Source organism: Mirounga angustirostris, unplaced genomic scaffold (assembly GCF_029215605.1).
Source record: "Mirounga angustirostris isolate CCGP_5_RB_7025 unplaced genomic scaffold, mMirAng1.0.hap1 SCAF_7, whole genome shotgun sequence".
NCBI lineage: Eukaryota > Metazoa > Chordata > Mammalia > Carnivora > Phocidae > Mirounga > Mirounga angustirostris.
The window spans coordinates 80,287,412-80,315,317 of record NW_026991715.1 but is presented as its reverse complement, the minus strand read 5'-3'; the positions used below and the strand labels follow the sequence as shown (position 1 = coordinate 80,315,317).

Sequence of the window (27,906 nt, the reverse complement as noted above, 5' to 3'; positions counted from 1 at the left end):
TATAGCTTCTTGGGCAGGAGGCTGGCTCACACAGGAGAAAATGGGCACTGCCCATGGCCGGGGAAAAAAAAATAAAGGCAGGCCGTGATAGCTTTCTAAACAGGTTAGGAACTGAGGCTAGAACCTGGACAACACCAGGTCACAGATAAGAAAATCACTGGTAAAATGTACCTTCAAACTCAGAGGCAGGGAATCCTAACATGTTCCCTGCTTATGGCCAGAAATGGGTGGGGGAATAGGCAGTAAGGACAGACACCTATTACCCACCTGAATGAAGGAGTGAGGGACCGGGAACCAGGAGGTCCCCATAAGGTTCTATTTAGCAAATGATTTTGCTTCTATCAAACAGGATGTAGAAAGGAATTGGGTAGTGTGCAATGTAAAACACATCAACCAGTGGTTTCTTAGTGTTCACTGTCAAGAACAATATACTTAGGACGAAGGATCAATTATCATGTGAGACGTGTGCATTGGAGCAAATGTCTGACACCCTCGTGCCCACTGTGCCACAAAGCTTAGGGTACTGGACAGTGCCCCAAAGCAGTTTTCCTCCTCGGCCTCATGCTATTAGAATTTAAGAAATGAGGCTGTCATATGTGATGAACTTTGTATCTCACTACTGTGAGCTACTAAAATTTAAAGGTCTGGGTAGCAATTTTCATAGCTTTCAACAAAGATCATAAATATACAAAAGTGCCTCCCATCAATGTGATGACAGTCTCAGGTTAAGCAAGATAATTGTTTCCTCTGATATGGAAGTCAATTCAGCGTATGACTAGAAGGAACCAGAATGAAATATAACAGAGAAAACTGTTTTAGTAAGTTTTTCTAAGCTACATACTTGATTAGGTCATTTGCTGGCACAAAACCTTTGCAATGCTTCCCAAAAATAACATGAAAATAAAATCCAAACATTGTAGCATAACACATAAGGTTTTTCATTATCTGGGACCTTTTTTTTTTTTTTTTTAAGGATTTTATTTATTTATTTGAGAGAGAGAGAATGGGAGACAGAGAGCATGAGAGGGGGAGGATCAGAGGGAGAAGCAGACTCCCCGCCGAGCAGGGAGCCCGATGCGGGACTCGATCCCGGGACCCCAGGATCATGACCTGAGCCGAAGGCAGTCGCTCAACCAACTGAGCCACCCAGGCGCCCTATCTGGGACCTTTTATATCTCAGAAAAAGGTCCCGTTTTATTCATGCCAAGTTTCTGCCACTTTTTAAAGTCTCTCTCCCGTACTACTCCCTTGGCCTGGAAAACCCCTTCCCCAAATCTCTGCCTGACAAACCTATACTTCCTTTCTCCTTCAAGATTCCCTTCAGACTGGGCGCCTGGGTGGCTCAGTCGGTTAAGCGGCTGCCTTCGGCTCAGGTCGTGATCCCAGGGTCCTGGGATCGAGCCCCGCATGGGGCTCCCTGCTCTGCGGGGAGCCTGCTTCTCCCTCTCCCACTCCCCCTGCTTGTGTTCCCTCTCTCTCTGTGTCTCTCTCTGTCAAATAAATAAATAAAATCTTTAAAAAAAAAAAAAAAATTCCCTTCAGACTTTCTCCTGGGGGAAGCTTTCTCTGATCCTCAGCCTCCCACTCATTAACCACAGCGTCCATCTTAAGCATCAGCTTACTTATCTCCTCTCCAACCAGACTGTGCATACTCTGTGGTTTAATAAACTCCCAGCACCTGCAATCCTGCCTGGCATTTAGTAAATATTCAAGAAATGTTTGGTGAAGTTACCTTCCAAGTAAGTTTTTAACTTTTCACATACAAGCGAAGATTTGAATTGGCCTAAATGTTATTGCAGTGTCAAGTATAATAAATTTTTTTTTTAATTTCCTCAAGAAGCTTTAAGTAAAATATTTAAACAACGATAAATCTGAATTATTACTTGCCTGGTATTTTGTAGAAATCAGCTTTCATGAGAACACTGCAAATAGGTTATGCTTTACAGCTGAATAAGCTCAGAGAGTTTTAACTTCCAAAGGTCACATATTCCAGCCATGATTCAAAGTTCTGCCTGTCACCCTCCCTTCTATCTCAATTCATGAGATTGATTTACGGGCAGAAAATGATATTCTGTGAAGATAAGCTTCGATGACTACACTACTATAATATCTGAACTAAGCTGCAATGTGTGTATACAATTCTAAAATCAAATTCTAGGTAATTGTTCTCACTTATTCCCAAAGAGACAATGATTTTATATTTTATTTTCCCATTAGCTCTGGTAAAAGAAGAGCTCCAAAAACAAACCTTGATTTTTCAAATCCTGCTTTATAATTTTTAAGAAATTTATTAAACTCAAGACTGAGTAAAGAATGACTTACTGGAAGGCACTGGGATATTGAGACTAATCCTAAAACTTAGTATGTGAGAGTACGAGGAGAAGAGGAAAAACAAGAGGCCAAGAGAAATGGATTCTGGAATGGATAATACAATGGGAAAATATAACAGAGTGGCAAAGAGCATTTGAATAAAATCCCTACACCGTTTCATTTTCAGAATAATATCTTCCCTTTTAAATGAAAAAATAACATCATATTTTCTCCACATACAATAACCCCAGGAGAGGCGCCTGGCTGACTCAGTTGGTCAAGTGTGCAACTCTTTTTTTTTTTTTTAAAGATTTTATTTATTTATTGAGAGAGAGAATGAGCATGAGAGGGGGGAGGGTCAGAAGGAGAAGCAGACTCCCCGCTCAGCGGGGAACCCAATGCGGGACTCGATCCCGGGACTCCAGGATCGTGACCCGAGCCGAAGGCAGTCGCTTAACCAACTGAGCCACCCAGGCGCCCCAAGTGTGCAACTCTTGATCTTGGGGTTGTAGGTGAAGGCCACGTTGGATGTAGAGATTACTTAAAAAAAAAAAAAAAAAAAAAAAAAGGACCAAAGGGATAAAAATGGTATTTTGGCCTTCCAAAGAGTACTACAAAAATAGAGAGGATTTTTACTATTCTTATTAATAAGAAAAGTCTTCAGGCTAGGAAGCAATGTAACCCTTGATCAATGGCTGTTGTAATTTCAGGCCTCATCAACTAGACTTCTTAGTCTTACAATTCTAGCAGCTTCTCCTTAAGGCTCCTCCAGATTAAGCCAATTAATTGTGAAAAGATTCACATAGCTCCCTTGTGGTTTCTTAGTATTTGTAGTAAAAGTGATGAGAATTAACTTTTGAAAAGAAAATTATTCTGGATTCTTGGACCTTTGCTTTTAGAACCTTTTCACCTCTAATCCATGGGGAAACCATTCAGATGGCAGGAATATTTTCAGACTATGCCAAGCACTGAAAAATGCTAACCTGTCATTTTGAATTATCCAAATAAAGCATGATTGACTGTTAAAGTACTCTCTAGTTATATCAGTTAAAGGCTATTTAAAATCCACGGTTACTCAGGGAAGATCAGAACTGACAACTCATTTCTTTTTTTATCTAAAAAAAATTTTTTAAAGATTTTATTTATTCATTTGTCAGAGAGAGAGAGAGAGAGAGAGAGAGAGCAAGAGAGCATAAGCAGGGGGAGTGGTAGGCAGAGGGAAAAGCAGGCTCCCCTTTGAGCAGGGAGCCTGAAGCTGGACTTGATCCCAGGACCCTTGGATCATGATCTGAGCCGAAGGCAGATGCTTAACTGACTGAGCTTATTAACCGACTGAGCCACCCAGGCGTCCCTAAAAAAAAAAATTTTTTTAAATAAAATTGTCATACCCTCAAGTTAAGTCTATATAGCCTTAAATTCCAATTTTAGTAAGTTAAATATCAGGGCCACAGGAAAATTATCCAAAATTAGAACGTTTCTTTAAGAAACACAATATATAATCAATGGCATATGTGGCATATTCTTTATCATTCAAAATTGCATCTGGAATGGCTCAGGTATTCAAATTTCATTAACTGCTCTATAAACCCACAGAACATACTTCCCAATTCAGACAAATCTTATGTGAATATCAATGCAATGGGTATGCAATAAGTATTACTATTAACATAGTAATTAGAAGGATATTTAATTAATAAGAGCGGTGATTAAAAGGCACCAGCCTGATAAACAGCCCCACAATATTCACACCCCACCTTCCTAGTGAGATTAAAGAAGCCACAAGGTCTATAAAAAAGAGGGTGTGTCTGTTTTGTTCACACCAAATTTTCAGTGCCTAACAAAGTGCTTGGCACATGGTAGATGGCTAAGAAATATTTTATTAATTAAATAAATAAGGATAACAACTACCATTTATTAAGTACATCTACGTGCCAGGCACTGCGCCATTATTTACATCACTTTATTTATTCTTCATGGTGGCCCAATTAGGTGGGATTAGTAGTCCCATTTTACAGACCAACACAAGTTAAATAATTTGACCAATGTTTATTACAACTGGCTTTATGCTGAATGTTATAGCTCAATGCTATAATATTGCTATTCTGTTTAACATAAATACTAGTCTGCCAGAAAAGAACCATGTTTAAAGTTATGTAATGTCTGTTTCTGTTGAAACTGTCGAAATGGTTACAATCATGCCACTGTACATTATTAAAGTTGACACTAGTCTACCAAGAAGTGGTCAGTTGCTAAGGAACACCTCTAATCCAGGTTTCTATAAATTAGCCAAGGAACTGGGGCGCCTGGGTGGCTCAGATGGTTAAGCGTCTGCCTTCGGCTCGGGTCATGATCCCAGGGTGCTGGGATCGAGTCCCACATCGGGCTCCTGACTCAGCGGGGAGTCTGCTTCTTCCTCTCCCTCTGCCTCTCCCACTGCTCATGCTCTCTCTCTCTCTCTCTGTATCTCTGTGTCTCAAATGAATAAATAAAATCTTAAAAAAAAAAAAAAAATTAGCCAAGGAAGGGGCACCTGGGTGGCTTGCTCTGTCACTTAAGCGTCTGCCTTTGGCTGGCTCATGTCGTGATCCTGAGGCCCTGCGATCGAGCCCCAAGCCCCATGTGGGGCTCCCTGCTCAGGGAGGAGTCTGCTTCTCCCTCTCCCTCTGCCCTCCCTCCAACTCGTTCTCGCTCTCAAATAAATAAATAAATAAATAAAGTCTTTAAAAAAAATTAGCCAAGGATTATGATCACTGGTAACTACAAGTAAGAATAAGTACCAAGTGTGTCTTATATAAACAAAGATCCCTCATACTACCCTGATATGCACTATCATATGAATCTATTATAATATTACATTGAAAAAGAAAATGGATACAATCAATTTTAGCCTAGCAGGGATTTATACCTAAAATTTGTTACACAATCAAAGGCACATTTTATAGTGCTTAGAACAAGGTATAGCACAGGTTTTGGAGACTGTATTATTTTTATTTATACCGACAAGGATGTTATGAATGTTTAACTTTAGAAGTTTCACTGTGGCAGAAGAAACAAAGAGGGGATTGCGGAAGATACACCTATGAATGTTTAACTTTAGAAGTTTCACTGTGGCGGAAGAAACAAAGAGGGGATTGCGGAAGATACACCTATGAATGTTTAACTTTAGAAGTTTCACTGTGGCAGAAGAAACAAAGAGGGGATTGCGGAAGATACAGCATGTACAGATGACAGGTAGCGAGGATATGGAGAGGGTGCCTGAAGGCAGCATATGGAAATACCATTCTCAACCAAAGAACCATTATCACCATGAGGGGGGCAACTAAGCTGTAGACATAATATCACCCTAAAGAAACCAGTCATTTAAATGAGTAACCAGGCAGGGTGTCTCACATATATATATATATATGTTTTAGCTACTCTTCTCTTTCCTCTCATCAGCATCTGTAACCCTGTGGAGACAATGGCATTTAAAAAGACACAGCAGGTGGTTAATAAATAGAAGCAGTTGAAAGGGATTTAAGCTAAAGCTTCACAGGACTGTAAAGCACTACTGCTTTAGCTTGAGAATGATTCCAGTTACAACAGCTGGAAATAGCTTCATTTAACCAGCTGGGATTCTTCTTTTCAAAAAGGATCAAACAACCTGTAGAAGCCACCTTTTTTGATTTGTAAAAAGTAGTTGGTCACAAGCATCATTAGAAATAGTTTTCAACCAAATATTAATTGCTGAGACTAAACATAATAATTTCAGTTATGCATAGAAGATGACACCTAAGTACAAGGCAGGTTACGGAAGAAGCCCATTCACTTTAATCACCCAATATTGTGAACACATAACCTTGCAGTTGGCCATCATAAATTGCCTTAAACCCTAGGTCTTGTGTTCAGCAGATAAAAGTGCACAGGCCTGAGGGCGCCTGGGTGGCTAAGTTGGTTGAGCGACTGCCTTTGGCTCAGGTCATGATCCTGGAGTCCCGGGATCGAGCCCTGCATCGGGCTCCCTGCTCAGCGGGGAGCCTGCTTCTCCCTCTGACCTTCCCCCCTCTCATTCTCTCTCATTCTCCCTCTCTCAAATAAATAAATAAATCTTAAAAAAAAAAAAAGTGCACAGGCCTGTACAAACTCACATTACAAAAAGCGGTGCTCCCAAATTACCCCAATGTCAAACAACTTGTATGAACAAAACATGGTGATTTTCAAAGCCTGAAATACTCTCCATAGCCAACCATGTATTTAAAAAAAAACAAACAAACAAACAAAAAAAACCTGACTGTTAGAATAAAAATAAAATAAAGGTGTTCACAGAAAGAACAAATGCAATATGTCAATTTCTAAGATCTCCTAAAATTTACCCTTTTTTTAATGAAGAGCTGTAGTAGGTGCTTTATGTCTAAATTACCCAGTTTTCGGACCCTCATTTCCTTATTGACCGTAAAAAAGCCCCCAAAAGCATCTACTCACTTATGGCTCATATTCAGCCAAGAAATCTGGGGAACTTAGAACTGCTTTGCTTTGAATTAAGTCTGCAAGGACCAATGGAATCCAACAAATCACTACGCTTGCTCCATTCTTGGTGCTATTACTTTCTGTGGGTCCCCAGATACAGTTAATTGTCTCCTCCTTTAAAGGCCCGGGAGAGAAGACTTGAAGGTTACATCTGACAGGTACTGCTACCTTCCTTACATGGGCCAGCAGAGCTGGTGCTTTTCCATCAGCTGGTCCTTATTTGCATCCTCGAGAGGTATGTTAATTTGGAATTGAGCACCAGGCCCACTCTAACTATAAAGGGACCACCCCACAGTATATTAAAAGGTTCATATCAATGTATGCAATTTAAATGCACATGCATATAATTAACTAGACACATTACCAGTGTGAGCTGCTAATTTGGAATGAGACACAAAAGACTGGAATATGTGTAGGGGAAAAAAAACTTTAAAATTAAAATGACTACATAATGAAAACTGCTTCATGCTGTGTCTACTATGTTCATGTAAACTTAATATAACTGTAAATATATTTTAATGAACAGTAGAAAGAGGGAATTACAAAGAGCAAAGGAGAGCAGCACAACAGGGAAACATCATCAGAAGAGCTCTTTACTTTCATATTAAGAGTGCTGCCTGAAGACGGGATGAATTATAACTTCATAATTTCAGGGGGAAAATGTTTACTTTATTAGAGACACATACCTACTTGCCAACCTGCTGGCAATGAAAATAAAACACCCAAGTGAAGAAAGGGGGGTAATCCTAGCTAACAAACTGGAAAAAAAAAAAAAAAAAAGGAAATCTAAGCTTGATGTTTGGGTGTTAAAATATCCTATTAGCTTTTTCTTCTTTCACTAAAACAGCTTTGTATTCCCATAAAGATTTCCTCAGAGTGTGAATGAGTTCTGGATATTCTTAAGCATCAAAAAACATTATAGGTATCATATCCAAAAATACATGTGAAAGTTTGGGAATCTTAATTTAACTACTGTCTAGATCTTGGAGCAGTTGAGGAATAGATTTGCAACTGTAAAATGAGTGTGATAAATTTCATGACTCGACCATTTTAGAAAAATAATGCAAGGCTTTGACACTGATAGATTTTTGTTATTAGTATTGTAATTCAGGTGGGAGGATGAGAGGCCAAGCAGTTGGAAAACATCCACTGACTGTTTCCATGGCTGAGCACGTGTGGCTTTGGGGGCAGGGAGTGGAAGATGTTTTTGCGAAGCAACTGCAACGTTTAGTCCATGAAATATCCCATGAGCTCCAATGCTTTAAAGAAGCATGGGTCTTGCCAAATACTGGGGGATAAAAAATCTATACCATTTTTAAATGGAGAATAAGACTGGATTGTGGAAGTCAGAGTCACTAGAACAGTTTCACTTAGATTACATACTGAACAGCTACTACATATATATATTGGAATAAATTTAAATGTTAGGTGAACACTTTGGGCGTGGCTAGAAGAAGATCAGTAACACCATTAATTACTGTCCTTGTAGGGTTATAAAGTCAATCCTAACCTATAGATTAAGTGGGAATATGTGCTGCAAGGCAGATTTTAAAACCCATTTAAAATGACATATGTATAATGCCATTCAGGGCTCTAATCACTCAGGGATGCAAATGAATGGCAAAATGCAGTGGGCTGCCTGCTTGAGGTGAGTCGACCAGTGCACCTATCTTATGATGACTTTCCAATCTGACTCAGCATCTGCGTGCAATTTATATTCATAGAATTACGGAATTTTAGAGCATAGAGGAGTTCTATAAATGATCTAGTAGTAGTCCCTTGCTAAAATGAAGAAACCGAGGCCAGTTCACATGAAATAAGTAATTTACTCAGGGAATCTAGCTAGTTAGTTCACTACTCCTTCACTCTACTATGTTGCCTTTCAAGTCATAATGTTAGCAAAATAGTATGCGTAGCAATTACTTTATTCAAAATTGCTATTTTCACTTTCCTTCACTCTACTATGTTGCCTTTCAAGTCATAATGTTAGCAAAATAATACCTGTGGCAATTACTTTACTCAAAATTGCTGTTTTCACTTTCATTTACATTTTCTTTAAATTCTCTCTTTCCCCCACTTGGAAGTCTTTTGGAAAATATATTTTACTAGACTTAATTTCAAAACAGCATATTTAAGAATATTAATAAATATTTTTACAGGACCAAAATAATATTTGCTCTGATGTTCCCTTGATATGAGAACAATGAACTAGTCTTAGTTCATTTTATAATAAGATTTTTCTTAATTAAAACCATAATAACACTTAGTGACATTTTATTTTTTCACTCATTCTCTTTAACCAAGGTAAAGGTAAAGCAGGTTTTAAATGCTGACACCCCTTCTAGCTGTTTTCATGAATTCTAACCCAAAGGTAAATATTGTTTAGAAGAAATATTTTTAAGACATAAAGCCAAAGGACATGATTTCGTGATTAAGATTCAGAAGAAGCTGTCACAGAATAATCTTTTAATCCCAGAATCTTATTTACAAAAATTTACCGAAGAGCAAAAAAAAAAAAAAAAAAAAAAAAACTGGAATGTTGATAGTCAAGGGTATTAATTGTGATTTGCTGGCCCTGTTTTTACATAAACCCAGTCATGTGAGCTGGATTCCTATGTGATATAACCCTTTCATCAAATAACTTAAGCCTATTAACAAATGCTTTGATGGTACTTGGTCCCTGGAGATTTCCACTAATTGCCCTGTGCTTTTAACAGTTCCAAATATATATTACAATTGTTTGTTCTAAAAACGACCAGAATGCATTTGCGGTGTGCCTGGCATCAGCCAGACGAATATGAGGATGTGCAGAGAAAGGTCTATCAGTGTTCGTGATTATGTAGGGAAAGGAACACAAAACAGACCCTTCTTCATTGCAAAGCAAGACACACTAGTCATTCTGGACTGTTCAATATCTACCAGTGATTCTGGCTATTGTTGCAAAATAGGAGACTTAAAATGCATGGCTATTTTCAAAGCTGACCAATCTTCGTGAACACCAAAGAACAAAATGAAAGGACAGATCTCAAGCCATAATTATGCTGTAAGCTTCTAGGGATAATAAAACGTATCTATCTATTCTACAACCTCCCACAGCATCTGCTATCATTCTGGCATATAACAGGCACTTAATAGATGTTTACTGACCATTCATAGCAAGATATTAAGACTCACTACAGTGATTAAAATAAATTCTAAAACTGCAACAGTTCTTGAATCAATGGGAGGCAGTGTGGTAAAATGGAAATAACTTTGGATTTGGGACCAGACAACCCAGGGTTCTACCAACCAGCTGAGTTACCTTAAGCATGATACTGATTCTCTGAGGCTCAGGCTCCTTGTTTGTTAAGTGGGGACAATATTAACTGTTCTGCAAAACCTTTAGGAAAAAAAATGAAATGGTGTATACAGATCACCTAGCACGGTGTCTGGGATAAAAGAGTGATCAATGAACAGAGGCTTGGTGCTCTTTGGGTTGAAGCATGATCTTAAAAAAAGTAAACATCAGAGCATCCATTATCTAAATTGTCAGTCCTTTTTTATAAGCTGTCTGTACCTTGATATGCTATCTATGACAACAGACATAAATTTATTAAGTCAGTGTCAAAGACTGATGGATGTGCTCCATTGCAGACTAAATAACTGTGATAATCAGACCATGATAACCACGTGATGCAAAAGAACCATGTTCTTTCCTGAAAAGTAAATATTCTACCTGTTTATTAATCAGTTGCAAAATATGTCCACAGATGCAATTTGTACTTATAAAAGACATACATTTTCTACACCCCTTTTGACTGTGAGCCCATTTTCCCTTACCAGTAACTTCCAGTGGAAGAAGGCATATTGCATCCAAAAAGTAACATATGATGGACAGTATCCATGCTGGCACGAGGTTTGAAGTCAACTGTTAAGAGAAAAGGACACATGATTGTGAATACAAGTTACACTTCTGTGCACAAACTGTCGCAAGAGAAGGCATCATTCAACAGTCCCAACAGCTGTGTAACAAAGATGTTTTGTTGCTCTTAGGATAGAAGGCCCTGATTGTATAAATTACCTTTCTCATTCCTTAAGATTAAGAGCATGATCTGACAATTTAATTTAGTAGGAGAGTGAATTATTATATAACAAAAAGAGAAAGTAATAATTAATAGGCTGAAACTACACATCTACCCACACATACTTTTTTAATGGAAAACCCCTTTTGAAGGGTTGAGAGCAGTATGGGGGTACAAAATGAAAGCTCCAGGCTATGCGTTCACAATATATTCCCTTCCAGATTTCAGTAGAGTGCTGAGTAGCATAAAACACCGCACAACACTGCACAGCAGAAACCACAGTGAGTGGTCAGGACATGAGCAAAAGGATTCATAAGAGAAATTTATTACCATCTCAAAATCACGGTAGTCACTGGGATGTGATATGAAGAAAAAAATTACTAGAAAATAAAAGTGGAAAATGTATCCTTTTTTGGGAAATATATCTTTTGTTTTGTTTTGTTTTTTTTTAAAGATTTTATTTATTTATTTGACAGAGACAGAGATAGCGAGAGCAGGAACACAAGCAGTGGGAGTGGGAGAGGGAGAAGCAGGCTTCCTGCCGAGCAGGGAGCCCGATGTGGGACTCGATCCCAGCACCCTGGGATCATGACCTGAGCCGAAGGCAGACACTTAATGACTGAGCCACCCAGGCGCCCGGGAAATATATCTTTACAAAAGTACAAAAGAGAGAAAAATCACTGTCCTGGATGAGCACTGTGCACTTGTTAAAGGGATACTGGAACTTATGCAAGGCCATTTCTTTTTTTTTTTCTCCCAATAATAGTGGTTGAAAGACATTAAAATAAACAAAAATGAGTTCAGAGAGAAAACAAAGCAAAAACTAAAGATAAATTATACTAGTATGCATGGTCAATAATCAGCATGAGCTCCCTTTCCTGGTTTGGGTGTGGCTCATCTACTTTTGTCTGCATTCGAAATGCTGTGCTACCAGGCCAGTTTCTAAGTCCCCTTTACACAGAAAAATCTAAATAGTCTAAAATGATCTTAAGTTTCGGGTGTGTGCAAAACTGCATCTTTTAGCTCTTTGGTCTGATAAAATTAATAAAATATCATTTACTGCTAAAATGTGTATCTGAGTACATGAGTATTTATAAACTAAAAGATGTTCTACATCAAACTATAGCGCCATGACTTGTAAAGTGTGGTTGGTCAGAAAACACAGGGCATCTCCTAGGAGCCATTTTGACTCACAACTTTCAGAGGAAATAAAAAGTCTTTCAATTACTGCACTAAAAATAAGAATTTAAAGCCTAAAAATCCCATCACGAGATATTCATGTCACCATTTAAAAAGCTAACAAAGAGAGAATGGCTGGAAAATGGACTTGCTATAACTTGAGGCTTTGTTTTCTATCATCAAAGAAGACAGTAAGCCTATGAGGTTGAAGAAGATACTTTGGAAGGAAAGAATCAATTGGAAGTTACCACAGATCACAAATCATAGAAAACCCTACTGCTAATAAGCCTAAATTTGTTACAAGAGAAACAGAAGGAATAAGAGGAATTCTATCTCCATAGACTCACTCTCAAGTTAAGTGCAGGATTTCCTTCCTCCCTTCCAAAATCCTCCCCCAGTAGCATCCCTGGCAGAATTAAATTTGAAAAAGCTCTAAGGTGGGAGTACCAGGCCTTTGTTTCTTATTCACTTTAAATTTATTTTGGTATGTGATGTAATTTGTTATCTTATATTTGTTTTTATCAAATGGCTTATATCACTCTACGGACATCCAACTTCTTGATCTGACTGTATCCACCTCCTACTCTCTCTCTCTTTTTTTCAATATCCCTCTGCCAATCCATGGGGGGTTTGTCAAACAAGAGGATGACTCCTCTGCTTTTTCAGAACCTACATAGATGACCATATGGTTCCCATTCCCTTTAAATTCATTTATTATGGGTGGGTTATAATAGTAGGCTTCCTAAATTTGAATCATTCTGGGAATTTTGATAATAAGCCAACATAGCCAAGTGCATTTTATCAAGAAATTAACAATTGGGTGCAAAGCAACACTAAAAATCCAAGTGGAAATACCCAGCAGAAGACTGGGATTCTGTGACTCTTGTTTAAGAGAGTCAGAGAATTACATATTTGGGAATCACTTAAAAATTTAACCCTGAAGCCATGAGGGTGAACAAAAAGGCTCAAGACAGAGTCTTAGGGAAAGCCTGAGCTAGCAGGATCCATGCAGGAGACCCCAGCAGGGTTTGTTTGTTTGTTTGTTTGTTTTTAAATGTTAATGCAGTGTGTGTAGGGCTGTGAAACAAGGCAAACATTTTATTTTTTAAAGAGTGGGCTATCATTAAATTCATAAAATGAAATATTAAGCAAAATATTCAGGGAAGGACAGAGAGGTGATCTGTTGGGAGAAAAAGAGATCATGAAGACATACAATCTCTATGGCTCTTCATTAGGAAGGAAAGCCAAATGTTTTGCCTGGGCCCCTGCTTATGCAAGAGGATCTTCTAATTGTCCTTTGTAAAGGGCAAAAATTATACAAAGTATAACTTCTCTATCCATTTTCTGATTTTTTTCTCCTTCTGACATACTATTTTAAGAACCACTTATTTGTTCCACATTGAACTCTTACTAGATATAAGTGTTTAATTTTAGTTCCTATAATTAGAAACAAATCAGTATCTTTAAGAGGTGGTAAAAGAACATTCTTCAGAGTGCCCTCTCATAGCTTACTCTCAGTGACTCATGCATTCCTCCAGAATCTCAAGATCTAATTTGAATGCTAAGTAAATTACTGGTATAGAGTGGTATATAAACATCTTTTTCACATCCTAAAGAAAGAGTATAATATCAAAGTATTTATTAATTATAGCTCAAAGTACAATTCACTGTAAGTTGAAATGAAAAATGCCTCCAGCGGGCGCCTGGGTGGCTCAGTCGTTAAGTGTCTGCCTTCGGCTCAGGTCATGATCCCGGGGTCCTGGGATCGAGCCCCGCATCGGGCTCCTTGCTCCGCAGGAAGCCTGCTTCTCCCTCTCCCACTCCCCCTGCTTGTGTTCCCTCTCTCGCTGTGTCTCTGTCAAATAAATAAATAAAATCTTAAAAAAAAAAAAAGAAAGAAAAATGCCGCCAGCAAAAGGAATGTCATATCAAAATGTAAATCTAAAACAAACAGTAGGTGCCATAAAACAAAGCGAGCCTTCGACAATTTCATTGACGGGCCTGCTGCCAGTGGTGGGGAGGGGTCAACTGGGAAAAGATTAGGCTGACAGGTTCATTTCTTGGGTTTGCTCCATTCCTACTTATTATTCCTAGCTTCGCAAAGCAAGATCCCATCCCTAGTGAATAAGAATTAAGTCTGTTGGGCACAAGATACACATATGACTATGCTGGAGATTTCAACACTACACAAAAAGAATATGGGAAAATATTTTCAAATCACATCTTAAAAGAAATCCACCCCCCTTCTTTCTTTTTCTCCCACCATACAGCAAAGAAATAAAGGATCCAAGGGGAAGAGAACCAGAGGATAGTAATGAAAATTAACTGACAGAAAACAAAGGCAGCCTTGGGATAGCGACAAACAGGCAGAAGCACAGCCTTGTGAGAACGCAAGGGAATGTTATATCCGATAGGATTAAAAAGTGCCACCAACTCTTCCAACTCAGTAATAAGATGACAGTTGCTTCAATGGAAATGGAACTTCAGTCTCAATGGGTGTGGGTTCAGAATGTCTGATACATAAGATCAGGGAAAAGTTTATAGGCAAATAAATGTGAGTAAGTCCTGGGAATCAAATAGTGTTGAAGGACTAAGACTCCAGAAATAGTAACTCAAGCACATTAATTAAAGGAATGCAATGGTGTGCTGAAAGTGCACAGGCTGGATGATTTCTCAAAGGATAATGTCATCTGAAGTGAAAGACTTGAAAGGATGTATGTGGGTGACATACTGAGCAGAGATACTTAGGTCTAGTTTCTGGAGTTCTTTTTTTTTTTTTTTTTAAAGATTTTATTTATTTATTTGAGACAGAGAGAATGAGAAACAGAGAGCATGAGAGGGAGGAGGGCCAGAGGGAGGAGCAGACTCCCTGCCGAGCAGGGAGCCCGATGCGGGACTCGATCCCGGGACTCCAGGATCATGACCTGAGCCGAAGGCAGTTGCTTAACCAACTGAGCCACCCAGGCGCCCTAGTTTCTGGAGTTCTAAGCAACATTTGTACTAACTGCATGAGGTTGTTTGAAATTTATGGCTTCTTTTAGCTAACATTAGACTACAATCAGGGCCATAAAATTCTCTAAGAATGTGACCTAGGATAGAATTTCATTTAGCACTTGGCTTTCTCTCCATTTTTCCTTTCCAAGTGGATATCCAGGTCTGCATGTCAAATTTTGATGTATCTGCCAGACGCAGGATGTGGAAAGATTTCGAAGAACCCATGTAGCCAAGTGTAGGAACTAGAGATGTAGGAGCTATCCATACACCTACAATCAACCCTAAATTACCACTGATTATGGGAGAAACACCCCTTTTAGCTAAATATATGCACTAGAGGAATACTACAGACCATGGATAATTAACCTATCAGATAAAAAAGAACAGACTTGTAAATGCAAATTTGGATCTTCAGAACTTAGGCATTCTAGAATTATTGCCCGTATATATATCATTAGGGATCATTACTGTTGGCTTTGTTTCCTTTTTCCTCCCAGTGGAATCATATTGTACATAGTAAACGGTTTATTTCCCATGCTGTGGATATTTTTATGTGTTATTAAACAATTTTTGTCAATGGTACTTTTTATCTAGTGCTGCACATTAGAATTATCCTATGCAGCTTATTAAAAATACAGATGCTCAAGGTCAATCCTGGATCAGTCCTAGCCCTTCCTCCATCAATATCTCATTTAAATCTGAGAGGTCATTTCAGGCAAGTGTACATGTGGTAAGTTTCACAGGTGAATCCCAGGTGATTCTGACCTCAGTCAACATTTTTAGTGGCTGAATACCTATTACGTAAGCATGCTTAGAGTTTAGTTAACTCATCTTAGCCTGGATTGTATTGCCATCCTAAATGTACAGGGCAAACAGTAAAAACAAAGTTCCTTTTAAAATAAATTTATAAAAAAGTTTTTTGGGGGGGTAAAATTGGTTGATCCATCAAAATCACCTCACGTCATTTTAAGGCTGAGATCTGAAGTAGGCACACCAATTTGAGAGACTAGAGAGATGTCAGGTTTAAGACATAATAATGTAAAAGAGCTGTTATCATTAAAAAAAAAAAAAGGCCCCAGATCTTAATATCACTTCCGTGAACATTTCTTTGTTTCCCCCAAAATGAAGATTGTATTTCAAAATCCACTCACAGAAACTGAAGATAATGCTCTAAATTGTCATGTAAGTGTAGGATATGATCGTCCTTAAAGTTCATCGTCCTGCAGTGGGGTCAGAGAATTCAGACACATGGAAAGCCCACAGCAGCAAAGCCCATTTAGCAGCATGTTAAAAACCCACAGCCATCGCATATTATGTTATCTTCTGCCAGCTTCCTGCATAACCGTAAAGCAATTCTACACTAAAATAAAGACCTTTTGCTTGAACATTTTAAATGAGAAAGTTTAACAGAGAAATTGTCATTAATTCTCGATAGCTTGGACAATGATATACACTTCAGACAGAGTCTTTAACGTGGTTTAGGAGGACTTGAAGCTGCTGTTGCCAAATTAACCAAGGAATAAGACACCTGAGCAAGTCTTTAAATGGAACACAAATTTAAAATGAAATAACCCTTGATTCCGAATAAAGGAATTTTTTTTTAAAGATTATTTATTTATTTATTTATTTGACAGAGAGAGAGCGAGAGCAGGAACACAAGCAAGGGGAGTGGGAGAGGGAGAAGCGGGCTTCCTGCAGAGCAGGGAGCCCGATGCGGGACTCAATCCCAGGACCCTGGGATCATGACCTGAGCCCAAGGCAGACGCTTAACGACAGAGCTACCCAGGCGCCCCCAAATAAAGGGATTTAAGCACAAAAAAGAATTAAACTTCTGGATGATAGACCTTTTAAGACGGAACTTTTTGGTATATATGTCAGAACCAACTATATAATCAATAAATAGACTTTATTAGCCAGGCTATGCAAGATAAAATAGCCTAAGCTTCATTAAGCCTTCTATTTGTAATGTCATCCTTGTAGTAGTCCCCTATTAATTTCCCGCAGAATGAACCCCATTGCCCCTTCTTGCCTTTTTGGGCCGTGCATAATGCTGACCAGTCCCCTGCACCCCTCTCCCCACCCCCACCCCCCGCCAAATTTGCAACATGATAGCTGCCTGCACCACTCTGTACTCTGGGGGGGCAGCCTCTGCACTTAATAATCACCCCTAACCACTAACAGTTACTGAGGGCTTGCCCCAGGCCAGGCTCCCTCACTGCTCACAAGGACCCTAGAAGCCTGATCCTTTCCCCTCAAGCAGCTGAGCCTTGAGGACGGAGAGGCTGAGTCACTCGTGTGCGACCATGCGGCCAGCAGGTGGTGAGGCTCACACTTGAGCCCAGTGTGCTCCTCCATCAATCATACCATTGGCCACTGGAATATTCTCCTCTCCTCCGCAGATCCAAATGGACTATCTTCCCAGATGCAGACAAAATCCTGTCTCTCACATGATGTTTGGTCTGACTAGAACAGTTCATATTCAACCTTATTAGAGCTGGTCCCTGAAGTCAGCCCCACTGAAAGAGCTGAAATGACTACTTCCGAATGACTGTCAAAATGCCACGAATCCCCTGCTAATGAAGGGTATTCACACATCAAATCTGACTCAAACCTGGGCTTTCTGAATTGGCCATTTTCCTGGGAGCGCTGGGGGGGTGGGTGGTATTTTGACATTACTGCAGTAAAACAGCACTGTCCAAGTGTCAGTTACTTTCTGGTGATCCCCAGACGTATCTAACAGAAGACATTCCTAACTCTCAGCTTTATAAAAGATAATGAGTTGGTTCCTACTCCTCCCTCTCCCTTTGTTTTATCACCTAAAAAAAAAACCCGGGGGTCACCAGGGGTCATCGTGTTGGAAATGTGGTATTTGGGTGATCAAACCACAGAGGGCATCCTGGAAATACTCTGAGAATAGGCGGACAGCTGCAGCTTTTCCTTCCTGATTATGACCAAGCAAATCGGATTTTACCAGCTCATCAGAGACCTATAAGTATATCTCTTATTTGTGCTATCTCTCCAAGTTACTTCCACTCAGAAACTAGAAAAGCTTCCGAGGGTGCTTGTAGGAAAGTACCCAATGGTCCTGTGGAGAGGCAGCCTACATTTTTCATGTTGGAGAAAATCCTGAGTGAAGAGAGAAAGGAAAGGATATGCAGTCAACTAATTGGAAACAGAAAGGTGACAGAGTGACTGCATGCGGGTGGAGACTCACACGCATGTACAAACACACATACACCCACACCCTTCTATTTACTGCTGTCAGGCCATAAAATGTGATTATCCTGCCAGACCTTGGTCTTTATAGTCATATAATGACTTTATGTAATGACGCATAAGCATGATCAAAATTTTCTGATACAGGAACCCAATATCACCTGAACATGTGCTTTGTTTAGGAAAGGGCACATTTGAAAATACTCAAGTCTCACTGTGCTATTCTGCAGTAGACCTTGTTCTACATTCAAGAGAGAAACCCACGAAAATGAAGAGCAATGAATCACTAGATTAATTTCACCTATTTCTAAATTCAGTGGCTTCTATCTCATTTGTATAGTGCAATTTGATAGATAGGGACCTGCCATCATTCACCAAGGAAAAGACACATTTATTTACTGGTCACCCATGTGAGGGAAAGCAAGTGGATGAAGATGACAGTCAGATTTCTTGGCTGAGTGGGCTGCTGTCAGAGTCGATTCCTCTGAGTGTCTGTAAAACACCTTTTAGACAGTATCACAGTTCAGTGGTCAAATGCAGATTTTATCATACCTTCACCCATTCCAACCTGTGAATTTTTATTAAAACAATAAACAAAAGCAATGCTCTAGGGAAAGCTATGATTTTGTTCAAAGCATAAAAACTGTATTTATCTTCATTATTGTATTTCCCCAACTACTTTAATTCACATTTAATAATTCAGTGGAGACACATAAATGCATCAAAGATGCTGTGTATGCTCATATGTAAATATGACATGCACTTGCACATATAAATTCTATGACAATTGTGATGGTATCTTCTCAATATGAAGAAGTACGTTTATCTAAAATGAATTACATAACTAGTCACACAAGCAGAAAGCCAAAATTATGAATAATTCAAAAGCAATTCTGGCTTTTAACACCATCAAGAGAGTTTGTTTTAGTCCTAATAAGCAATCTGAATTGTACTCTGCCTTTTGTGATTTTCTTTAGAAATTTGAAAAGCCAGAGGAGAAAGTTCTTTTCAGATGTTATAATATTTGTATTCTTGTCTTCTAGAACTCTGCCAGGCTGTAATTTCTTTGAATTTTTATTATACCTCACATCCCCATTGCCTTGCCCAATATCTGGCACACAGTAGAATTTTAAAGTTTGCCGAATTTATGAACAAGTGGTTTTTCTTAAAAAAGAATTATTCCTTTATGTTCAAGTAAGAGTATAATTAAAGGCAAAAAGGTAAATTGTCAGGCGCCTGGGTGGCTCAGTCGTTAAGCGTCTGCCTTTGGCTCAGGTCATGATCCCAGGGTGCTGGGATCGAGTCCCACATCGGGCTCCCTGCTCGGCGGGAAGCCTGCTTCTCCCTCTCCCACTCCCCCTGCTTGTGTTCCTGCTCTCGCTATCTCTCTCTCTGTCAAATAAATAAATAAAAATCTTAAAAAAAAAAAAAAAGGTAAATTGTCCACTATATGATATATTGCCTTAAAAATGGTCAAGCAAAACACTTGTTTAGTGTTCCCTCATGTATGAAGCAAACGATATTGAGTCCCCACCATATCCGGCTGCACATATCCCGCGGGCATTCAAAAACTGAAGAGGCACAGATAAGGAAAGCAGAAAGTATAACACTGATTAATGTCTTAAGAAAAGAAATAAAGTATTAAAGCCTTTACAAGAGCTCATTTCAACCATATCTAATCTTCTGATAAGGCATCCCGAGACCTAGAATTTGGGACAACCCACATTTTTCATTCGTGGCAAAGCCTTGGTTACCACTAGCAAAACTTGCACTTTGGGAATCTGGAAAAGCTACTTATGACCAAACCATAGAGGGCATCCTAGAAATACTCTGAGACAAGGCGGACAACATACAACCTATGCATCCAAACCCTTTCCCTTCCGTAAATTTTTAATCTTCACGTGTACTGGGTTTCATTTTGCAAGATGGTTTGAGGTTTATTTATCTTTTTGGCAAAACTGTGTTCCCATTAGAGAGTGAAGATAAGGGAATGAAAGAGTAATTGTATTTGATGCGAGGAAGACAGAAATGTGCTACTGCTGTATTTTGGCTCCATCTAACCATTTGATAACTTCTTTTTTTTTTTTTAAGATTTTATTTATTTATTTATTTATTTATTTATTTGAGAGAGAGGATGAGAGGAGAGAGAGAGCACATGAGAGGGGGGAGGGTCAGAGGGAGAAGCAGACCCCCTGCCGAGCAGGAAGCCCGATGCGGGACTCGATCCAGGGACTCCAGGATCATGACCTGAGCCGAAGGCAGTCGCTTAACCAACTGAGCCACCCAGGCGCCCCCATTTGATAACTTCTTTCATTTCTTCTTTGATTCACTATCCTCACATATAAATAAATCTGTTATGATTTTAACAGCATACAGGGAGGGGAACACATAGCTAGTAAAAAACTTGGGCATGTTCTTTGATCTCCTGACCCTCTGCTTCCTCCTCTATAAAATGGCTTACTTATGCTTAGCTCTAAGTATCTTAGTGTCTGGTAGGCCCTTAGTAAACAGGTGGTAATGAGCTGATTGTATGAGCAAGGATTCTATATAAACTATCATCCTACCATTTGATTAATTCAAAGAAAGAGATATTCCTGTCTGTTTCTCTAACTATAAAATGGGACTACCCTTAGGGTTGTCCTAAGAATTAATGAGACAATACATGCAAACCTCCCCTTACTTATTCCCTTATATAAATGATTGTTTGGTATTTCTCTTTGGTTTGCAATTTTCCAGTTCTAATTTGCTTACACCTAAACACCTATGGTTGCTGGATTATGCAAGATAATGGTAACCACAAATGGTAACCACAAAGTACATTAAAGGACTTGAACAAGTAACAAAATCTTTAGTATTCATGCAATCCTCCCAGCAATAAAGAAAAGGAAAAAGATACTGAAAATAATTATTAATCTTACAAGCTCCATTAAGGACCTTAGAACTCGGAATAGTTTAATCTTAGAAGGGAAGTGCCTAAGAAAATGCAGAAACGTTTAGTACCCTAGTTCTAATATAGTCCTTTATGCGTTTCCTATGAATATTTTCCTTGACTGAATATATTCACTTGTACTTTTCATTTTTAATTTATGTGAAAGTAAACACATTTATATTAGGAGAGCAAGAATGCATTCCAGGATATATATTTATAGTCCCTAGAGTCACCAGCTCTGAAATCATATACTACCACCACCCTCCAGAAACAAATCAGTAACCTATTAATGTGAGACCTGTAATGTTGCTGTGAAACATGACTCTTATATTTATATAGATATGGAGACTGGCCTTCTCTTCTAAGCAAATGTGAAACAGGAACAATCAAGACTCTCTTGGAACTTGGAAAGAAAATATAAAATCAGTAAAGAAAAAAACTTCATGCAAAAATGCCTTTCAGCAAGTAAATACTGTTTTCTCCTAGGCTGCCAAAAATGTGGATATGAAATTGAGGAAAGCTTTATTTTTGATGTCTTAATGACGAATTTGTATCCTAAATCACATTTAGCATTACACAAGGCACTACAATTAAGAATTTAAGTTATTCTCTGTCTTTAGAGTTCAGGATCTGGGAGCACTGTCCTTTCTACTTTTTTTTTTTTTTTTTTTGTAATATTCAATTATTACACAAAGTAAGGACACTCAGGCAACACTCACCTTCTCAAGGTCTGACTTTCATTCTTAGGAATTAACTATGGGAACAAATTTTTAGAGTGCTGCTATAAGTTGTATTTTCTGTTGGAATTGCCACCAAAGTGTGTGGGGAAAAAAACGCACATTGGTCTGGCTTTTCAGGTCTATAATGTATATTCCTGTGGGAACACCTCACGAAAATTCATCCTCAGATGGCCCTGAGGCAACTGTACACATTTTATAATTCACATAATAGCCATTTCAGACAGTCCACTTGCAGATTAGTTTCATGGGACCAAAGCACAACTCTCATTACCATTACTTTCCCTCCAAAATCAACACCTCACACCAGAAAAGTAAAGTAAAGCAGGAGGAGAAAAAGAACAAGTCCATGAATAATTTGCCAATCACACCTCCTCCCTAAACAGTTAAAAGTCTGTCATAGGCGATGGACTCTGAAAAACAAACTGAGGGTTCTAGAGGGGAGGGGGGTGGGAGGAGGGGTTAACCTGGTGATGGGTATTAAAGAGGGCACGTTCTGCATGGAGCACTGGGTGTTATGCACAAACAATGAATCATGGAACACTACATCTAAAACTAATGATGTAATGTATGGGGATTAACATAACAATAAAATTTTTTTTAAAAGTCTGTCATAGGGATATTTCAATTAAAACAACCTAGATGAAAACAGATGGCATTTTGTCACTTTTCCTATCTGATTTAAAGCCTTGGCTGGGGAAGGACCAGCCATTTATGATTCCTCTTATTCTATAATATAAACAACAGGACCGATGTTCCTTCCTTTCCCCCCCTCCCTCCTTCCCTTCTTTCCTTCTCTCAATCTTTCCTTCCTTCCTTTCTATCCATCTACTGTTTGACAGGTAAAATCTTAAATTCCCTGATGTTGAGTCTAAGTACAGTCGATTTATAGCATGAACCAGCAGGTAAATAAACAGTCTGTTGAGTGGAGTGGAATTAAGCATCCAGCCACAGACAGAAAGCCAATACTATACAAATGGGACCACACAGTGTTGGCAACCATCGACATCTGCATGCAACTCCTTAACTACTATTACTCATGAATCTCTCCAGATACAGTTTGTAATCTTGTCTCTGAGTGGCTCTCTCTAGTTTATTTCTGCATTAGGCATGATAAATGCATTTTAGAAACTGACAGTAAAAGATTAATATGCTCATAACCATCAAAGAGAGCCTTTCACTGATTTCAAATAGCTGCCCTCCCTTCAACCACCCACCCCGGCACACCATCCAATTAATACTTACTCACGAAGGTTTCCTCATCCACCGGCAAACGCACTGACATGCAGAAGTATGTATCAGACTATTAAGGAAAGAAAGATACAAAATCTGCATTAATCTGCTGCTAGTAAAGAAGAAAAACAAAACAAAACAAAAAAAAAACGAGTAAAATCATGGGCTCTATGACTGAAAAAGAACTACCGGCCCAGTAAGGTAAAGTTGCCTGCCAACTGGGTGGGACCAAGGTAATGGAAGGGCCAAGTTTAGTACATAGGTACTCCAAACATTTTCCTAGGACTCTTCCCTAATTGATTTCAAATCCTATTTATAAGACCAATTATCACAAGTGATATTTCTAGTACTGTCACAGTTAAAAGGCAACATTTTAGATGCTTCTATAAAAAGAGTGAAACACTTTAATGCACTTGACTTTAAAGTGGTAGGAGTTAGTGTTGACCATCTTCACTATATGCATAATTAAATATTTAATTTCCTGAATCACTTTACAAGTGCTCAAATATTAACTAGAGAAGTACAATGAATAAAAGTTGGTCTTAAAATATAATATTTGGTTGTTCTCCCTTAATGTTTTTATGTAGTTGAAGAAATCAACATTAACTCAAGTTACTCTTTCTTTTCCAGCAACTAGTCTCTTATCTAAATGGCCATTTTTCCACCATCACATATATTAACATTAAGAATTTTTAGTGATAAAAATTGCAATTTAAAGAGAATGGGCTTCTGTTGACCTATGCATTCCACTTCTGTAGTGGAAGAGCCTATGCAGGGAAATATGGGCCATGGTTGATAATACACCCAATACAAATACAGACTAAACTCATTTAATAATTCATACTTCATGGGTTAATACCATACAGTGCTGCAATCAAGAGAATCCATAAACACAGATAGAGATCATCTGCGTATTACTAAGCCTACTGGTTAGCACTGAAAAACTGTGAAATTTGTACCTCTTTTTAAAATTCTGTGTTGGGTAGAGGTTCAAATACACCTCAAATCAGCATGTTAAACTTTGAAAAATTCAAGAAATAAGATTTAGTCTTCATTACTACCTTTCTATATGCCATTTTTTTCTCAATTGAGCAAATTGTTTTGTTTCTTTATGATTATTTAGATTCACCTTTATTTTGCTAAGAAGGAAACATTCTGGGAAATGTTGAAGATTGCACAGCAAGGAGGTTAAGCTACATAAATGATAGAGATGTGGACTGTGTATCCAAAACCCGAGAAATATAATGGCAAAATAATGCTTAAAGGTCTCATAATCATGTACAAGATTGCTCATAAATATTTTTCCAATCTCTGAATTACTACTGTCACAAAACTCCATTCTAACATAAAAAACAGTTAAGTGTCAGATTCTTTTCTATTTGGCCCTCCTGAGCTATGAGTAATTCAGGGCTGGAAGCTATTCGTGGCTACTACAGCTGTTGCTATAGTATAATTGTTGCTACAATTACTATTGCTAAGCCAACAGTTACTGAATGCTTATTATGTGCCAGGCATAGTTCTCAACAGATTATATCATTTAATAACTAAAATAATCAAACATGGTAGATAGATACTATTACGAACTCCACTTTAAAGATAGTAAAAACAATAACTAACATTTATTGAGAGCTTACTATGTGCCAGCACTGTTCTAAACACTGTATGTATTAACTTCTTTAATCCTCAAAACACAGCTTTGTGCTATAATACTATTATCTGCCCCATTTTACAGATGAGGAAACTGAGGCAAACAGAGGCTAAGTAACTGTTCTGTTTGTTCTAGCCAAAACCTGGCACTAGGCAGGTAGGCTCTTGAAATCCCTCTTAGCATAGTTGCTTTAGAAAGCTGGCAATTTAATATGCAATCCTCTGGGGAAAAAAAAGAAAGAAAGAAAGAAAGCTGGCAATTGTAAATCTTTGCTCTGCCTCTCTGAGATGTGAACCTTCCATCAGCCAGAACCGTCTTCTCACATTCAATGAGACAATTCCGCCCTGGTTCTCAGCCAGTGGATGCCTTGCTCTAACTTCCATCACTGCTTCCTGTCATGAAGATATGAGAAGCTTGTTTTTCCTCTAGATAGGTGCCAATGAACAAATCCAGATGGCCAAGTCCCAGAGGCCACCCCCCAAAACTCCTCAGTGCTTTTCCCTTCCCCCCAAGACTCCAAAGGTCTTCTGTCCTTTGTTTTGGCAGAGTTGACTTCAGTTCACACTGGACCTCCTTCACTATCACAATGGTAATTTTTGAAGAAAATCTGTCTTTACCACTTTAACTCATGTCCACCTGATGTACCTTTTGACACTAACAAGTGCGGGAGCTGGAATCTGAACAAGGTAGTCTGACTAATGCGTTACAGATCATTCAAAGCACTATGAACAGTTAATGACTTCAAGGAAATATAAAAACAAAAGTCAATTTAAAGTAGCTAAGCACATATTTACAGTAAGAAAGGATCAAAGGTTGAAATTAAACACACACCAAACAAAAGTTCTTTCATATTTGGACTTGTTTTTGGTTTTATCTTTCATTTTATTATAAGCCACTTCAAGCTGTTTTTGGAATAGTTAAGTTATAGGACTAAATACATACATCAAATTTAAAAAGTTGGTTCTTTTGATTAAAAATAAACAACTAGGGGTGCCTGGGTGGCTCAGTTGGTTAAGCATCTGCCTTTAGCTCAGGTCATGATCCCAGGGTCCTGGGATCGAGCCCTGCATCGGGCTCCCTGCTCGGCGGGAAGCCTGCTTCTCCCTCTCCCGCTCCCCCTGCTTGTGTTTCCTCTCTCACTGTCTCTCTCTCTCTGTCAAAATAAATAAATAAAATCTTTAAAAAAGAAATTAAAAAAACAAACAACTAAAAACAATAATGGTTCCATGTACAGAATAAAGGCAACTACTATTATACTCAGAATTGATCAGATCCATATTGTAATTCTTATTCTTATCAGCAGCTGTGCAATTTTAATGGACAGAATAACCTGGGAATGTCTTCCTTCTGTCAATTTTTATTTCTTGGCTTATAAGTTCTCTGATAATGAGAATATATTCAGATTTCAATGGTTTCTTTTCTGTTCTGTTGAAGCCAGTTTAAAAAAAAAAAATGAAGAAGAGATGAGGGAGATATCCTCTGCAGAATAAATAGCATTTGGCAAAATTATTTTGGGAGAGCAAAGTCTGTAGTACACATTGCATCAATGGTGTCCCATGCCCCCTTATTCTCTGATTTAGGATTTTACTCATGCCCCATTTTTCAAGATAAAGAATAACTCTGTTAGAAGAAAAAGTAAAAACTTTTTTTTTCTAAAAATTGTGAGCACACTAAAAAATACAGTGTGTATCAAACCAATAATTAGCCTTCAGCTAAAAGCTCTGAAGACCAGTTCAACAGAACCGAGGGTAACAAAAATTAATTTATTCTTTTCTTTGCAAGTGTAAAAGGTGTCAGTGATTTTTTTCTATGGTATTCTGGTAATAATAGTTTGGTTCCTAGAATTAGGTAGAGAGCTCAAGATCTCTGTAAGGAAGGTCATTTACAGGGTTTAACTGGAGAAGCCTTATCTTAAAGATGACTCAGGGCCAAGTTCTGTCCCCCTTAGGCTGGCTGGGTCTGAGTAAGCACTCTTTTTGTGTTACTTCATTTTCTTCTCACAGTTATGCTGTGAGTAGGACTAACAGGCACTGCATGTTTTTTTACAGAAAGGGAAACTGATTCACAGAAACGTTATTGATCTACCTAAGGCCACTCAGGTAGTGTGGAATAAGGATTAAAAGTCCTCAAGTTTATACCTTCAGGATGATTAGAGATAACTATGTATCTTTCCTGCCACTTTCTTGCCATTAATCTAGTTTCTTGCCATTTTAACCTAGTTAAATATGATTCTGGAGAGTCCTTTGAACCTTCATACCTCTTTTTCTCTGAGACTAAATCCTATATTTAAAATTAAATATAAGTCTCTTCATAAGTAAATGAATAACTTTTTTTTTTTTTCTTACAAGACAGGTAATCTGCTGAAGAATGGATCAGACAATAGCCTTTGCCAAACTACTATGAACTCATTATAGCACAGGGAAAGAAAGATTATTTAGGTTAATCAATATAGGTTAATTTCTACAGCAGGTCACCAAGAAGGGATAGTTACTTTAAACTTAAATTCCATGCTGTAAACAGTAGTCAATATAAGAATTTAAGGCTATAATAGCATGTAATCACATAGTTAACTACTATTAACTCTGTGATCGAGAAATTCTTTTTTAAAAAAACAAAGCCTCCTGAGACAACAATATTAAGAAAACTGGGACGATACATTTCTCAAAGTAATAAAACCATTATATCACTGATACGAACAAGTAACCAGTTATGTTTTTCTTTTTTTGCAGGATAACCACTGAGAACATTATTTAACAGTACCCTGATCAGATAAATATAACCCCACACCCTTTGTCAACAATACAAAACAAATTCAACTGACTTAAACATACGATCGATATTTAGCATATGATACCTTTGCAAAGGGAAAACATTTATTGAACCTCCTACTTTATTCTAGAAGCTTTCCATCATAGTTATTTCCCATGATAACACGGCCAGGTAGGTGTTACAGACACTGTTTTAAAGGTATAAAACTGAAGTTCAAACAGGTAAGTAACTTGTTTGTGATTAAACAAAATTCCCCAAACTTATGAAATGGAATTTGAACCCAGTTCATTAAAACACTTCTCTGTCCACAAGTGTTGGACAGAG

At 38.2% G+C, this 27,906-nt stretch overlaps 1 protein-coding gene across 18 annotated transcripts in view; it reads right to left on the bottom strand.

Moving 5' to 3' along the window:
* The window catches only part of PAM (peptidylglycine alpha-amidating monooxygenase), a 283,678-nt gene that overhangs the window by 98,032 nt on the left and 157,740 nt on the right, over positions 1-27,906 (bottom strand). For all 18 annotated transcript variants that reach the window (XM_064596425.1, XM_064596426.1, XM_064596429.1 and 15 more), the window contains exons 4-5: positions 23,178-23,235; positions 10,636-10,723 (exon numbers count right to left, since the gene is read on the bottom strand). In XM_064596425.1, coding sequence (XP_064452495.1) covers positions 10,636-10,723; positions 23,178-23,235 — 146 coding nt within the window. The remainder of the gene's footprint in view (positions 1-10,635; positions 10,724-23,177; positions 23,236-27,906) is intronic.